This window comes from Engraulis encrasicolus, chromosome 3 (genome assembly GCF_034702125.1).
Source record: "Engraulis encrasicolus isolate BLACKSEA-1 chromosome 3, IST_EnEncr_1.0, whole genome shotgun sequence".
Taxonomy (NCBI): domain Eukaryota; kingdom Metazoa; phylum Chordata; class Actinopteri; order Clupeiformes; family Engraulidae; genus Engraulis; species Engraulis encrasicolus.
Genome location: NC_085859.1, coordinates 42388644 through 42403801, shown reverse-complemented (window position 1 = coordinate 42403801; position 15158 = coordinate 42388644). Strand labels below are relative to the sequence as shown.

Below are 15158 nucleotides of genomic sequence, written 5' to 3'. Positions count from 1 at the left end.
AGAGAGAGAGAGAGAGAGAGAGAGAGAGAGAGAGAGAGAGAGAGAGAGAGAGAGAGAGGGGGGGGGGGGAAAGTGATTGAGAGAAGGAGATGGAGAGAGGGGGGATGGAGGAGAGGAGTGTGTGAGAGATATAGAGAGTGGAAGAGGGAGGGAGTTTGAGAGAGGGAGGGGGTGGAAAGTGATGGAGAGAGAGGGAGAGTGAGTAAAGGGAGGGAGAAAGATACTGGGAAAGAGAGTGAGAGAGAGGAAGAGATGTAAAGAGGGGGAGAGAGAGAGAGAGAGAGAGGGGAGAGGGTGTGAAAGAGAGAGAGAGAGAGAGAGAGAGAGAGAGAGAGAGAGCGTGTAAAAGAGAGAGAGAGAGAGAGAGAGAGAGAGAGAGAGAGAGAGAGAGAGAGAGAGAGAGAGAGAGAGAGAGAGAGAGAGAGAGGGAGAGAGAGAAAGAGAGGGGGAGGGAGAGAGGGAGAGGGAGAGGGAGAGGGAGAGGGAGAGGGAGGGAGAGTGCTTGCTCAGGGTACTGCAGAGCACACAGTTTGTCAAACACAAGCTCGCAGAGAGCTGAATCCTAAAGAGGTGAGTACCGCCTGCTCCATTTTTACCTTCCTCATTTTGCTCTCTCTCTCTCTCTCTCTCTCTCTCTCTCTCTCTCTCTCTCTCTCTCTCTCTCTCTGGATTCATGTCCCTGTCTCTGTACATCTCTCTCTCTATCTGTCTCTGTCTCTCTCTCTGTCTCTCTCTCTCGCTCACTCTCTCCGTCTCTTCCCTCTTATCCCGTCCCTCTCTCCCTTCTTAACTCTCCCAGTTCACTCGTCCCTCCTCCTCTCTCTCCTCTCACCTCACAGCCTCTTCTCTCACACAGTGCATAGCATCCAGCACCTCTCATTGCCTCTGTCTCTGATACATCCATCCACTGCAGGATTTTCCGCTTTACCCTTTTCAGGCAGCTGGATACAGCAGCACCCCCCTGGTCTGGTTCTCCTGGTTCTCTGACTCTTCTCTTCTCCTCCAAAGAAAACTCCTCCAGGGACTCACTTGGAGTCTATTGGAACACACAGGGGAGAGAAAAGGAGTGCAGAAGAGAGAAAGAGAGCTGAGAGACAGGAGTTGGCAGAAGACAGAGGACCACAGAGGGAGGAGAGACGAGCGCGCGAGGAGCCATAGAGGAGATCAGAGGGGGAGCTCAGGCGAGATTGGACAGAGCAAGGAGCGTAAAAGGGTAGAGCAGAGAACAGGAGCCAAGGAGAGAGCCAAGCAGAGAGCCAAGGGAACAGGGCACAGGAGACAGAAGACTGCCCACCAACAGACAAGGGAGAGTCAAGAGCGGAGAGAGAGAGGAGCACAGGACACAGCTGACGGACAAGAGGCACGTTGGAGATCAGAGCGGTACATAGGAGAGGCAATCACTGGTAGAGGGGCACGGAACACAGCCAACAGGACGACAGGAGCCGGACAACAGACAGGGGCACATAGAAGCCAAGCCAAGAGCCAACAGAGAGGCATAGGAGACCAACTGGTCATCCAACAGACAGGAGAATCCAGCCAGACCAGACAGGAGAGGCAAGATGCTGGAGGCCGGTCCGAGGAAGGTGCCCAGGTGGCCGCAGTGGAGGCAGCTGCTGGTCTCCTCGCCGTGGTTACTGCTGATGCTGGTGGTGCTGGTGGTGCTGATGCTGCCGGGCTCCGCTGATGCCAAGCGCGCACCCAAGATCCCCAGGTGTCCGCAAACCTGCTCCTGCACCAAGGACAGCGCCTTCTGCGTGGACACCAAGGCCATCCCCAAGAGCTTCCCCCCGGGCATCATCTCCCTGTGAGTACACGGCACACAGTATTACGCCTTGAGCAATGCTAGCCCGTCTTAGCTCACAATCTTATTCGTCTCCTACAGTGCAGTACAGTGCAGTCCAGTATGCCTTCAATCATCTCTATGGACATCATCTCTCTGTCTCTCTGTCTCTGTTTCTGTCTCTCCATCTCTCTCTCTCTCTCTCTCTCTCTCTCTCTCTCTCTCTCTCTCTCTCTCTCTCTCTCTCTCTCTCTCCCTCTCTCTCTCTCTCTCTCTCTCTCTCTCTCTGTCATGCACCTGTCTCTCCATCTTGTCTTTCTCTTTCTCTCTCGTGCTCTCTCACTCCCTGTGAGTATGTCAGAACACGGCTGTCCTCAACACAGCAAAATCTTCCCCTCTCTCTCTTTCTCATAGGAATACACCGGTACTGTGAGCTCTACAGAAGTACCTGCTACATCTGTACCTCGTGTTGTCTCTTAATCAGCTGTTCGCTCTGCCATCTTTCAATCTCTCTCTCTCTCTCTCTCTCTCTCTCTCTCTCTCTCTCTCTCTCTCTCTCTCTCTCTCTCTCTCTCTCTCTCTCTCTCTCTCTTTTTTTTTCTCTTTTTCTCTGATGTACTGCCCCCCTCCTTCTCCTTCTCCTTCTCCTTCTCCTTCTCTTTCTCTTTCTCCTTCTCCTTCTCCTCCCCACCCCCCCCTCTCTCTCTCTCCATACTGCTGCAAGATAGTTTGGCTCTGTTCTGCTCTCAGTGCACCGGGGAGCCTTGTGATTACATTGCTGTGTGTGTATTTTTATTTACCTCACAGCAGGACAGGAAACATGCTGATACAGCAGAATAATGTTGACCTACTATACACTACAGTAAAGATGTGTTAAGAGTGGACACATGCGTCCGTATGGCAGTACATCCTCATCAGGTGTAATAGATGAAATGTTACTCTTAAGTGCAGACCATGTTATGGTTGTTTAACCCAGTAAGACACAACATCAGACATTTGCTGTTACCAGAATGGCAATGACCAAGTCTTAGTGCATTACTGAAGGCCCTGTGTAATGTCATAGCAGTGTAGTACTATGGTAGCTAATTATTTAATGACTTACAGCGTTCCATTGGTGGAACGGTGTGCAATATGGGGTTAAAGTTAAACTAATAATGGTTATGAAAGCCCACACTCTCAAAAATAAAGGTACAGAACTCATCGCTGTGGCAGTACCCTCAAGGGGAGTACTATTGCGTCGCTTGGGTGGTACCTCAAAAAAGAGGTGACAGATGCACATTGGTCGACATTGCAAGAAACTGAACGCACCTCTTTTTTGGGGTACCAATCAAGCGACACAATGGTACTCCCCTTGAAAGTACTATCACAGCGACGAGTTCTGTTCCTTTTTTCTGAGAGTGCACCATTGAAAGTCCCATTGCCATTGTGACACAGCACTGCAATGTGGACAGTGTTCACTGCACACAACAAAATTCCATTTATGCCTCTCCCGTGCAAGGGGACAGCCCCAAATGGCACCCAAAGGGAGCAGTGTGGCAGCATGGTCCCATCAGGGTACCTCAGTCATGGAGGAGAATGGGGAAGAGCAATGGTTAATTACTCCCCCCACCAACCTGGCAGGTCGGGAGTCGGACCTAGTCTGACGCCCTCACCACTTACCACCACTTATCTATGTACCGTATGTATGGATATTTTAACAATGTTCATATCTAATCTAAAATGAGTGAAATCTGGTACCTTTCTGATCTATCATACCAGAAACAGTTGAAAGGTTGTTTCTGAAAAATCTTTAGACAGTTGTCCTGTTTAAGGATAACCTCAAACCAGTTGCTAGAACATTCTTTCACACTGTAGGAATATTTTTTTACATCTTTTTCACCTCACTGCTCCAGTAGTGACAAACAGTTGCCGTGTGTCTGCAGGGTGAATAGGAGTCCTGCAGTGACAGTTTGTGGTGGGGTACATGTGTCGTGGAGCTTAAAGCTACATAATACACAAGCCACAAAAGGGCTCTGACTGGGGGAAATAGGGCCCGGACTGCGGGGGAAATAGGGCCCGGGCACTTTTGGTCTAAATGGGCCCCTCATAATTAGCGGCGCAGAACTGCATCACCGGTGGGGCCCGCATACTCCTAGGCCTCTATTTTCAGATTTTCACTTCTTTTTTTACATTTCTGAAAATAGGGGCCCACGAGGGTGTGGGGCCCACCAGGAAATGCCTGCTATGCCAGATGGCCAGTCTAGCCCAGTACACAAGTCACAAAAGGGCTCGGAGTTTGATTGATTCTGCCTGCTGCTGTCTCGTCCTACTTGCTCTGTAAACCATGTCCAGTCCACAGACAGAGAGAGAGAAGTGACTGCTGGAGGGAAAACAAATATTGATCGCATTATCTGCGGGAGCTAAGAGAGGGGGGTGCTCTTAAGATGGACTGGGCCAGGGCCGCTGACTGCTTCTCCCGGGCACGGGACAAAGCCATTTGAAAGGGTCCTCCAACCAATACATACAATGCAATGATGACCCAATTCTGGACCCCTCTCTCTCTGGGCCTGGGATAACTGACCCCTTTGTCCCCCCCTTGTCGGCTTCCCTGTGGACAGGGGCCAGCGCACTCTGCCTGACCATTGGTCTGGATGGAAACATCACAATAGAACATTTAACCTTTTTTCGCCCCTGTGTTGGACAGACAGAGTTGAGAGATGGAGAGATATAGAGGAGTGGAGAGAGATAGAGAGATAGAGAGACTCTGACACTGTGTTGAGACTGAGAGAGACAGAGAGACACAGACATTGTGTTGAGAGATATACAGGTAGAGACAGACACAGACACAGACACAGACACTATGTTGAGAGAGACAGAGAGTCGAGAGACACAGACACTATGTTGAGAGAGATAGAGAGGCACAGACACTTGTGTTGAGAGAGACAGAGGGACACAGACAATGTGTTGAGAGAGACAGAGATAGACAGAGATAGAGAGACACAGACACTGTGTTGAGAGAGATAGAGAGACACAGACACTGTGTTGAGAGAGATAGAGAGACACAGACACTGTGTTGAGAGAGACAGACAGACGAAGACACTGTGTTGAGAGATAAACAGGAAGAGAGACACAGACACTGTGTTGAGAGATAGAGGGACACAGACACTGTGTTGAGAGAGACAGAGAGGCACAGACACTGTGTTGAGAGAGGGACACAGAGGACAGCTGTGACGAAATGATGAAGGGCTGCACAGACTGATAAATGCTCCCTCATGTGAGTTATTGGCGTTTCGGACATGTTGTCCTTCATCACACATCCTGCCAATAACCTCGTGTTTGGGAGCTTTTATCAGTGAACAGAGGTGACCAAAGTAAAAGTAAAAGTAAAAAAACCCAAAAAACCTGCCATAGTTTCCTTCCAACTTCACAGAGTAACTGGTCTACATTTAGGCCTACTATAGACCAATGAATCCGATTCTGTGCTAGCATTGAATAAAGTTACGATAACATTTGGTTTTATTTATAGGATTTTAGTTTTTTTCCCTCTTAACCATAATATACACCTCATTACCTACAATGGAATAACTGGTGTAACCGCTATGTAATATCTTATGCTAGTGTTTTACTTACAACATAAATGTACTTCCATTTTTACTTTGGCCACCTCTTGCCAGTGAGCAGACATTTTCATGTGACGTGGACACATTCTCTCTTCCTTCGGAAGGATAACCATAGACTCAAGACTCAAGGTCTCCTGTGTGTGTGTGTGTGTGTGTGTGTGTGTGTGTGTGTGTGTGTGTGTGTGTGTGTGTGTGTGTGTGTGCGTGCGTGCGTGTGTGAGTGCGTGTGTGTGCGTGTGCGTGTGCGTGTGCGCGTGCGCGTGTGTATGTGTATGTTTTGGCCAGAGAGGGAGGTGGGGGATTGGTACGTCCACCACTGGACAGTGGAGTACACCACTTGGTGCCACAGCCCCCTTGCACTCCTCGGCTGGCTTTTGAACGCCAGCACAATGTAAAGTAGTGCACTGGCTGTCACACGTCATTGAGATACAACGCACCACACTGCACTGCACTGCCTCAGCACAAACAGGCTGTTGTGTGGTGGTGGCGATGGCGATGGGGAAGGGAAGGAGAAAGCGATTGAAAAGGAGGACAGGCAGGAGGCTGATAAACGAAGATCTCGAGAGGCACAAGGGGACCCCCCCCATTCTGAAAAGAATTCAAAATTAAACAAATGTATGCCCCCCCCCCCCCCCCCCCCCCCTTCCTGATATGGGATCTACATTGATGTTGTCGATAGACATCCAGTCTCCTCAGTGGGAAGCCTACCCATAATAGTAGATAGGGCTCTACATGTAAATGAACATTTTTCTTCACCACCCAAAATGGCTAGACCCTAATTTTACTAGCGAAACACATACTCAGTAATGGGTAAGGTGTCCTTTTTTTACCAGCCCAACTGAAATTTCACCAGCATTCAGCTGCTCGGCTGGTGTTAATTTAGAGCCCTGCTTAGAGCCCTCTTGAATGAATGAAACTTTATTGTCATTGTACAGGTACAACGAAATTGGTAAAGTGCAGATGCTCACGGTGCTTAAAAATCAACAAAGAACCTATATATATACTGTATAAAAAATAAATAAGATTTTAAAAAGTCAGCTGTGCAAAATTAAGTGTGTAGATTGCTTTTGGATAAAAACTGTCTTTTAGCCTGTTTGTTTTTGTACCCAGAGCCCTGTAACGCCTGCCTGATGGCAGCAGCTCAAACAGTTTATGTCCAGTATGGTAGGGGTCTCTGATGATTTGCTTGGCTTTCTTTAGACAGCGACAGGAGAACAACTCCTCTAAAGAGGGCAGGGGACAGCTGGTGATCTTCTGAGCTGTGCTGACCACTCTCTGAAGAGCTCTTCTGTCCGCTGCTGTGCAGCTGGAATACCACACACATAAACAGTATGTTAGGATGCTCTCTATGGAGCTCCGGTAGAAGGCCACCAGTAGACTTTGGGGTAGATGGTTAGCCCTTAAGACCCTAAGGAAGTACAGTCTCTGTTACTGTACAAGACAGCCTACCTGGCCAACAACAACCTGATGCAGCAGGCCTCTAGTGTTATGGGCTGCTGGGCTGGCTGCTTGGATGAGCTCAGGGCTGCTGTTGTCTCCCTAATAAAAGATGAGAGATGAGATTGTGTGTGTGAGATAGCCTACGAGTACATATACTATGCCTGCGATGCAGCAAACAGCAGTCCTCTCTGTAGTCTTAGAATGAAGCCAGCCTATGCTGGTGCCCTGACTTACTCTCTCTTCTTCAGGAGTAGAATGAGAAAACATTGATGTGGAACGGGTCTATGGAACGGGATTTGAGTCTCCAGGGAGATGCTGTTGCAGTGTGTTTGGCTGTCACAACTTCATACTCTCTCTCTCTCTCTCTCTCTCTCTCTCTCTCTCTCTCTCTCTCTCTCTCTCTCTCTCTCTCTCTCTCTCTCTATCTCTCTCTCTCTCTCTCTCTCTATCTCTCTCTCTCTCTCTCTCTCTCCCCTGTGGCCAACTAATTGGACCTTTGAGACTGTCAGTCAAACAAGGCTTTTGGGATGTGTACACTTATACTCTCTGTTTGTGTCTTGCAGTATTCTTTGAACTCCTGATTTCATTCATTCAGGCATTCCAAAGCCCGTTCTTCAGAGACATGTTTCACAAACTAAAATCCCTTTATGGATGTAACCTCCAGAGAGTACGCTGGATAAATCTACTACTGTTTAATCCGAGCAATTACGTATCAGGATTAGTTTCATTGAAGCATGTGTTGTAGTGGCTTGGCCTCTTTTGTTTTGCTGTTTTAGCTGAGAAAGTTCTTGCAGGCGATAAGGAAGAGGAGAGAGAAGAGCGAGAGAGTGCCCTAGTTTCTGGAGATGAAATAATGCACAATATGAAACAGCCTGGGGGAGTTTACTGCAAGGCAGGGAGGTAGGCCTACGTAATTTACTTAAAAGCATACCGCATTGGAGGAGCCAGCGTGGATGGGTCAATAATACAGTGGGGCCTATATAGACATTTTGGACGTATTGCGGTTTTGGACAGCAGCGAACCTACTTTCAAAGGAAGCGCGCCGTCAGGGATTGGACCAACCAGTATAATAGAGACACTTTGGCTGATATCATGATGATATCTGATATCATATCACGGATCTGTGATACTGACTTTAATAATGCTCCATTTAAAGGTAGTGTACTACTGTTAGAAATTGGGTGTGATATGGAGACATCTTGGCAGTGTAAGAACAGTGAACCATGTACATAAGGCCTTTTTGTTCTTCGATACATTTCGATGTGTTCAAAATACTCAGCAATGTTGGCATCATTCAAACACAATGATTCATAGCAAGAAGGCAACAAAGCTTTCCAAAATGAAAATAAAAAGCACCACTGGAGTCAGTGGCATAGACAGACATTTTGGGTGGCAGGTGATCAAGACCGAGCAGCGTGCATGTGGAACTTCCAGCGGCCTGACTAGGCTATGGAGACACTATTGTGGCACGCTTTTGATTGTCAAGCATTTGTAGATGACAATGTCAACCACAGTATGGACCACAGTACATTGTGACACAACTTTAACAAAAAAAGAAAAAGCTTTCAAAAAGGACATTTTTGTCCAGTAGGGCAAAGGGGCAGGTGTTTTAGCTCCACCTCATCCCTATCTGTGCACACTTATGACTGGAGTATTGAAGAACATGCAGTTGCGTCCATGCATTTGTCATCATCCAGCATTCTATTGTGTTGGTGTCTAGCCAGGCAGGCAGTCTAAAAGTAAGATTTAATCCCCAATACTACGTGTCCAATTTACCTTTATAAGTCAGTGAAGTCACTTTACCGTAACTATCCATGACTCACATAGCCTTGGTGAAACTGCACCTCATAGTAAATAGGGGCTAGGAGTGGTCTAAAAACAGTCAAAGCCAATCAGGACGCAGGACTGACCTGGCCAGATAGATTTGAGTGGCCAATCAGATTGGGCCTTCTGTAGCTGTAATTTACTAACAGCCTGTCTGTCTCTGAGGCTGACATGGAATTGTAGACTGCACATCTTTAGGAAATTCTACCTGGAATAATATTTTCTGATAGCCTATATTTCGCTGACATACAGTATAGCATCTAAACCGCAACGCCATGCAAGGGCATGCTGGGCTAGGATACGGTATTGCACTCAATGGTTGCTTACGTTACGTTTGGAAGGGGTGTAATGTTACAATTAAATTCTCAAAAATGATGAGCAATATGATGATGAAGATCATGATGATGATGATGATTAATATGATGTTGATGATGATGGCAATAACAGTGATGATGATGATGATGATGATGATGATGATGATGATGATGATGATGATGTGATGGTGGTGTTTATGATGATGCCGATTGCAGTGATGATGATAAATAGGATGATGTTGATGATGATGACGGCGCCGACGACGCCGACGACGACAATGACAACGACAATGACAACAATGATGGCAGCAATGATGACAATGATCTCTGTGTGTTTCAGGACGATGGTGAATGCTGGCTTTAGTACAATTCCTGAAGGAGCCTTCTCTCACCTGCACCTGCTCCAGTTCCTGTAAGTCCCATTGTTCACCTGTCCAGGCTCTTACTGTAATCGCCTATCACAGGTTGTCAAACTTCTAAGGCATAATGTACCCTCTTTAATTCAGGGGAAAAACAAAACTGTATGTATAAAAAGGAAAGCATGGAAATTATGTAATCATATGAGTCATATTTTATCCACCCAAAACAAAACAAAAAAAGCAAAAATTGCGAGAGGATGCTGTTTGTTTAGAGTGTTCCTCCTATGATATGATTTGAACTGTACTGGTGGTCTGTCTACAGCAGGGATGGGGAACAATTTTCATTCGAGGGCCACTTCAAATCTGATTAAGTCCTCCAAGGGCTGTACTATGAACACAAACCAGGATATCCCCCTGCACTTTAGACCTATATTGCTTCACAAGGTCCCTTAATTTAATTATATTGCAAACGTAAGCAATCCATTTAAATGTATTGCAATTCTAAGATTCCTTTTCATAACATTCAAATTTCAATGTGAAACTAAACAACATTAAAATTATATCGGGGGCCGGATAGGACAGCCTTAAGGGCCGTAAGTGGCCCTCCTCGAGACATAGGTTCCCCACCCCTGGTCTATAGTCAGTGTGTGTGTGTGACTGTGACCCAGGGGCCGTGTGTCTCTTTGGCCAGTGTGACCCAGGCTGGCTGGGTATCATAACTGAAGCCAGCCTGTGTATCACTGAGGGTGACAGTATCAGCGCCCCAGTGTCCCAGCTAGAGTCAACGTACGTCATCAGCCATTATCATTACCAACTCACTTGTGCTGCTGCCTTCCCATCAATGGCCTTTCTGTTCACTGTCCTCCACGTGGATTGTTCGGTCTGTGTTGTGCGTGTGTGTGTGTGTGTGTGCGTGTGTGTATATGTGTGTGTATGTGTGTGCGAGTGCGTGTGTGTTTGTGTGTATGAGAGAGAGAGAGAGAGAGAGAGAGAGAGAGAGAGAGAGAGAGGGAGAGAGAGAGAGAGAGAGAGAGAGAGAGAGAGAGAGATAGAGAGAGGGAGAGAGAGAGAGAGAGAGAGAGAGAGAGAGAGAGAGAGAGAGAGAGCATGTTTGTGTGTATGTACATGTGTGCGCAAGTGTGTGTGTGTGTGTGCATGTGTGTACCTGTGCTATGACAGTCAGGTCTTCTTGTTGTACAGCACAATGCATTCTCTTCTTGCCATTCTGACCCTGGTCAACCCCAGTTTTTATGTACTCTGCTGCGCACACTCACATACCCATAAACTACAATATCTTCACTTACTAGACAGTGCAGCCATAGGGCCCCTTGCTGTTTTAGTTAAATACCATGCATGAAGTTGCAATATCGGCTGTTCTTGTACTATATTTTATTATAGACTTCTAGGGCTTGATTCATAGGGTCACTAATTTCACAAACAAAGCTCCTACATGCAAGCCTGACTATCACGAACAGAATACTCTGTGAGTTGTAAAACTTACAAGGTTCACTGAAGAGTTGCCATTGTAGGGGAACCCCTAGAGCAGGGACATCAAACATACGGCCCACGGGCCGGTTCCGACCCGCCAGAGGCCCCTGAACCAAAATGAGTTTGACACCCCTGGCCTAGAGGTTTCCAGATGAACCTACTACAAGTTTTCTTTCTAGAGAATATTAAGGGTTCCTGCACAGTGTCAAACTGAAGAACCCCTAAGGGGAACATTTTGATTGGACCTTTTGGAGGACATTCTCTATGGAACCTTGGAGGTGGTTCCAAAAGCTTTTAGGTTCTTCTGAGAACCTTTGGATGGCCTTATGGAACATTTGGATTCCCCACGGAGTGGCTGAGGGTTCTTTTAGGAACCTTTGTGTTTTTATAGTGTACAAATGTACTATGACCAAGTTGCACTGTACACAGAGTTCTCAGAGGGTGGGCTTAACCCGTCGTCCGAGGAATGACTGTGGTTGAAGCTGCAAAACAGTCTTTCCTCTGACTTAGATACCAGCTGGACTAATGATATCTCAAAGTGCCAAAAAAAAAGAAAGAAAAGTGATCTTTCACCACAAACTATGTTACTCAGTAGTCACTATAAAAAAAACAGCCGCTGTACTTGTTATTGTAGAGGTCATGTTTTCACAAAGTGACACCTATTTATTCTCACTGATATCGCTCATATAAACACAGGAAACCTAAGACTGTCTCCCCTGTCTCTCCCATTCATATATCTCTCTGTCTGTCTGTCTGTCTGTCTGTCTGTCTGTCTGTCTGTCTGTCTGTCTGTCTGTCTGTTTGTCTGTCTGTCTGTGTCTCTCTCTCTCTCTCTCCTTCTATGCAGATTGTTGAACTCAAACACCTTCACCGTGATTTCTGATGATGCCTTTGCCGGTCTGTCCCATCTGCAGTATCTGTAAGTAAGCCAGATTTTATTCCCTATCCAACAAGGTAGCTTATGTCCTCTTATAACTGTATGGATGCGCAATAGAACCAACCTCACAAAAAATCATGCAGTTCAGATACTAAAAAAACTGAGGAGTGCTGAGACCGGATTCACAAAACTATTCTTAAAGGGATACTGTGTGAGATTTTTAGTTGTTTATTTCCAGATTTCATGCTGCTTATTCACTAATGTTACATTTTTCATGAATACTTACCACCACCATCAAATTTTAACTATTCATTATGACTGGAAAAATTGCGCTTTTCATATATGAAAAGGGGAATCTTCTCCATGGTCTGCCATTTAGAATTTCCCAAAATAGCCATTTTTAGCTGCAAAAATGACTGTACTTGTATCATACTAGGAAATATGTGTTTATTACTTAGTAAACTTTCATGAAAATATCAAACTTGGCAATAGGGAGCCTGGTTTCAATGAGCAGCATATTTGCAGTACCTTTTTTGACCATTTTCTGCACAGTGTCCCTTTAAGATAAATCTTACGAAGATTCTTAAGAAATAACTTAAGAATTCTGTTTGTGAATACAGAATCTTCTTAACTTTTGACATAAGACAAAAGTTAAGAGAAAAGAACCAGATAAGAACTATTTTTCCTTAAGAAAGCTTTGTGTATCCGACCCCTGGTAATTAAGGAGTGCTGCGTCACTTTTTTCTCCGAAGCAGGTGCACTTTGGCTCAAGGAAATAAGTTACTAATATGGTCAAACTTAATACCAGTTGTAGCTGCAGCTGAAGTCTTGCCAAGGATTCCAAAGGCACACTGCTTGAGAAAGTTAAAAAGCATAAACCATGCAGTGTTACAGTAATTCAACATTCAGAGAGGAAGATCAACACTATTGCCTCTTTTCCACTGCTGGTTTTCTGGTAGTCCTACAGCTGGACACAGCGTGACTTGGCCGCCACTTTTTACTTTACGATTGAGCTGTGTCATCACGCCTATTTGAAAAGCAAAAAGTGGCGGCCAAGTTGTGCTTTGTCGAGCTGTAGGCCTACCATAAAAACGGCAATGGAAAAGGCATAAGTGTGTTAAATTTGACAGTGTTTAATCAACACTGCACAATCACTGTGCACTGACTCATTCAGTGGCTGAAGCAAGTGGTGCCTGCCAAGTCAACTCTAGGATGTTGTTCGGGGGATGTTGTTGATTATATTCACAGCCAAGAGAAGGTTGTATGGAATATTGATCAAGTCTCAAGTGTTGCATAACAAACATCTCCACCCTCCTCTGCCCCTCCTCTGCACTCTCCTTTTCTCCCTTCTTCCCCTCCACCACTTTTCTTCCCTTCTTTCCTCTTGGGCGCGATGGGAGGATGAAATGCTAGCTTCAGCCATTTTGTGACTGATGAGAGACATAGGCTGCGTGTGTCTTGGCTAATTGGACATGGAGTCCTCGAGGGCCATTCCAAACAAAAAAAGGTTTATTTCCACCTTTGGCAGTGTCTGTGTGCAGAAATTTGAAGGCAACATCGGATGGCCAGCTTTCTCACAACGGTGAACCAAAAGACAACCATGGCGGCCACCCGATCTACTACCTTGAAATTGTCTTCAGTCTTGTCACTTATTTACTAAGATATTGAAGTTGAAGCTAGAAATCAACATTGTATCTAAATATGATGCGGCTCAATCTATTTATATATATATATTTTACGTTCTTGTCATCTGCTAGTCTTACACTAGTGAACTAGCCTATGCAAGTTAAGCGCTAATAGCAATGGCGTAACATCAAATACGCAGGGCAGCGCACTAGTTGGTGAAGTTTGAAGCGAAGGTTTAAGAAAATAACTTTACAGCTGAAGAATCTTTTTAGACAACCGTTAATTTACGGAGGGAGTCATCGAACTGCTGCCTTCCATTTCAAACGTAGCCATAGAGTATGTGCCGCTCTGTTTGGCCTATCTTTGTGTGACGTGTCTAATTGGCATCGGATGGCGTTTCATAAAATCGCCTCACTCAGATGGCCAGGTCGAGCGCAAGAGGCAAACAGTTTATCAACCATGTTTAGTGGAACCTCCGAATAGAGCCTTTTGTTAGTATCTTTTTTGGAAGTTTTAATTTTGTGGAACTTTATAGTTTAGTTTGAATGTGAACAAATAAATAGACGAGCGTTGAATCTAGGGTTAGGGTTTTAATCCGCTGGAGAAGAGGCAGCTGTGAAGCTGGCTCCCCACACAGACACACAGACACAAACACACAGATAGACACACAGACACACACACAGACAGACACACAGACACACACAGACACACACACACACACACACACACACACACACACACACACACACACACACACACACACACACACACACACACACACACACACACACACACACACACACACACTCTCTCTCTCTCACACACACACACACACACACACACACACACACACACACACTGTTTGGCACTGTGAGAGGAACATCTAAAACAGACAAACAAACAAACAAACAAACAGATAAATAAATACATATATATATGTAAATACATATTGCAACATAGTAGGCCTATATCCTCCTGCGGTCATCTCTGCTATCCCCATATGGCACCGTGAAGGGAACAACCCTGCATAATCATCGCACACACGCACGCACGCACGCACGCACGCACGTACACACATACACACGCGCACACACACACACACACACACAGATTTACGCACGCACACACACACACACACACACACACACACACACACACACACACACACACACACACACACACACACACACACACACACACACACACACACACACACACACACACACACACACACACACACACACACATACACACACACACACAGGAAGGGAACACCCTGTACTCCAACACCCACAAATTGAATATGATCAGTCTAATCACCACGCGCGCGCGCGCACGCACGCACGCACGCGCGCACACACACACACACACACACACACACACACACACACACACACACACACACACACACACACACACACACACACACACACACACACACACACACACACACACACACACACACACACACACACACACACACACACACACTGTTTGTTTACTGTAGGTGCCTATGATGATTATGCAGATGGCATTGGGACATCAGGAGACTTCAGGATCTGTTCCTGCAGACGCATTTGCATTGCCATTAATGAGACTATTGCCTTTGTTTACAAGTTTTTGCTGAACAGTAGTGTCTTATTGTATACTGCATTTTTGGTGTGAAAAAAGTTTTTATTTGGCCGGAAGACGTTTTGACCTCTTGGTTTCTCTCAGATCACCTGAGATGCTGGGAAATGCAAAATTTGTGGCAAAGTTTTTTACTTTTGTTTCTCAAAAATAGCAACTCAGTGCCTTTTTACAGTAAGTGACGTGAAGCTCTGTGTGTGGATTGGCTCGCGCTCCCCTCCA

The 15158-nt window shown here is 45.8% G+C and overlaps 1 protein-coding gene across 1 annotated transcript in view; it reads left to right on the top strand.

Annotated features, from left to right (window-relative positions):
• Nucleotides 1–1281: 1281 nt before the first annotated feature.
• The window catches only part of lgi3 (leucine-rich repeat LGI family, member 3), a 25836-nt gene continuing 11959 nt past the window's right edge, over nt 1282–15158 (top strand). The window contains exons 1-3 of the mRNA XM_063194507.1: nt 1282–1804; nt 9298–9369; nt 11652–11723. Of these exons, the coding sequence (XP_063050577.1) occupies nt 1560–1804; nt 9298–9369; nt 11652–11723 (389 nt within the window). The 5' untranslated portion in view covers nt 1282–1559. The remainder of the gene's footprint in view (nt 1805–9297; nt 9370–11651; nt 11724–15158) is intronic.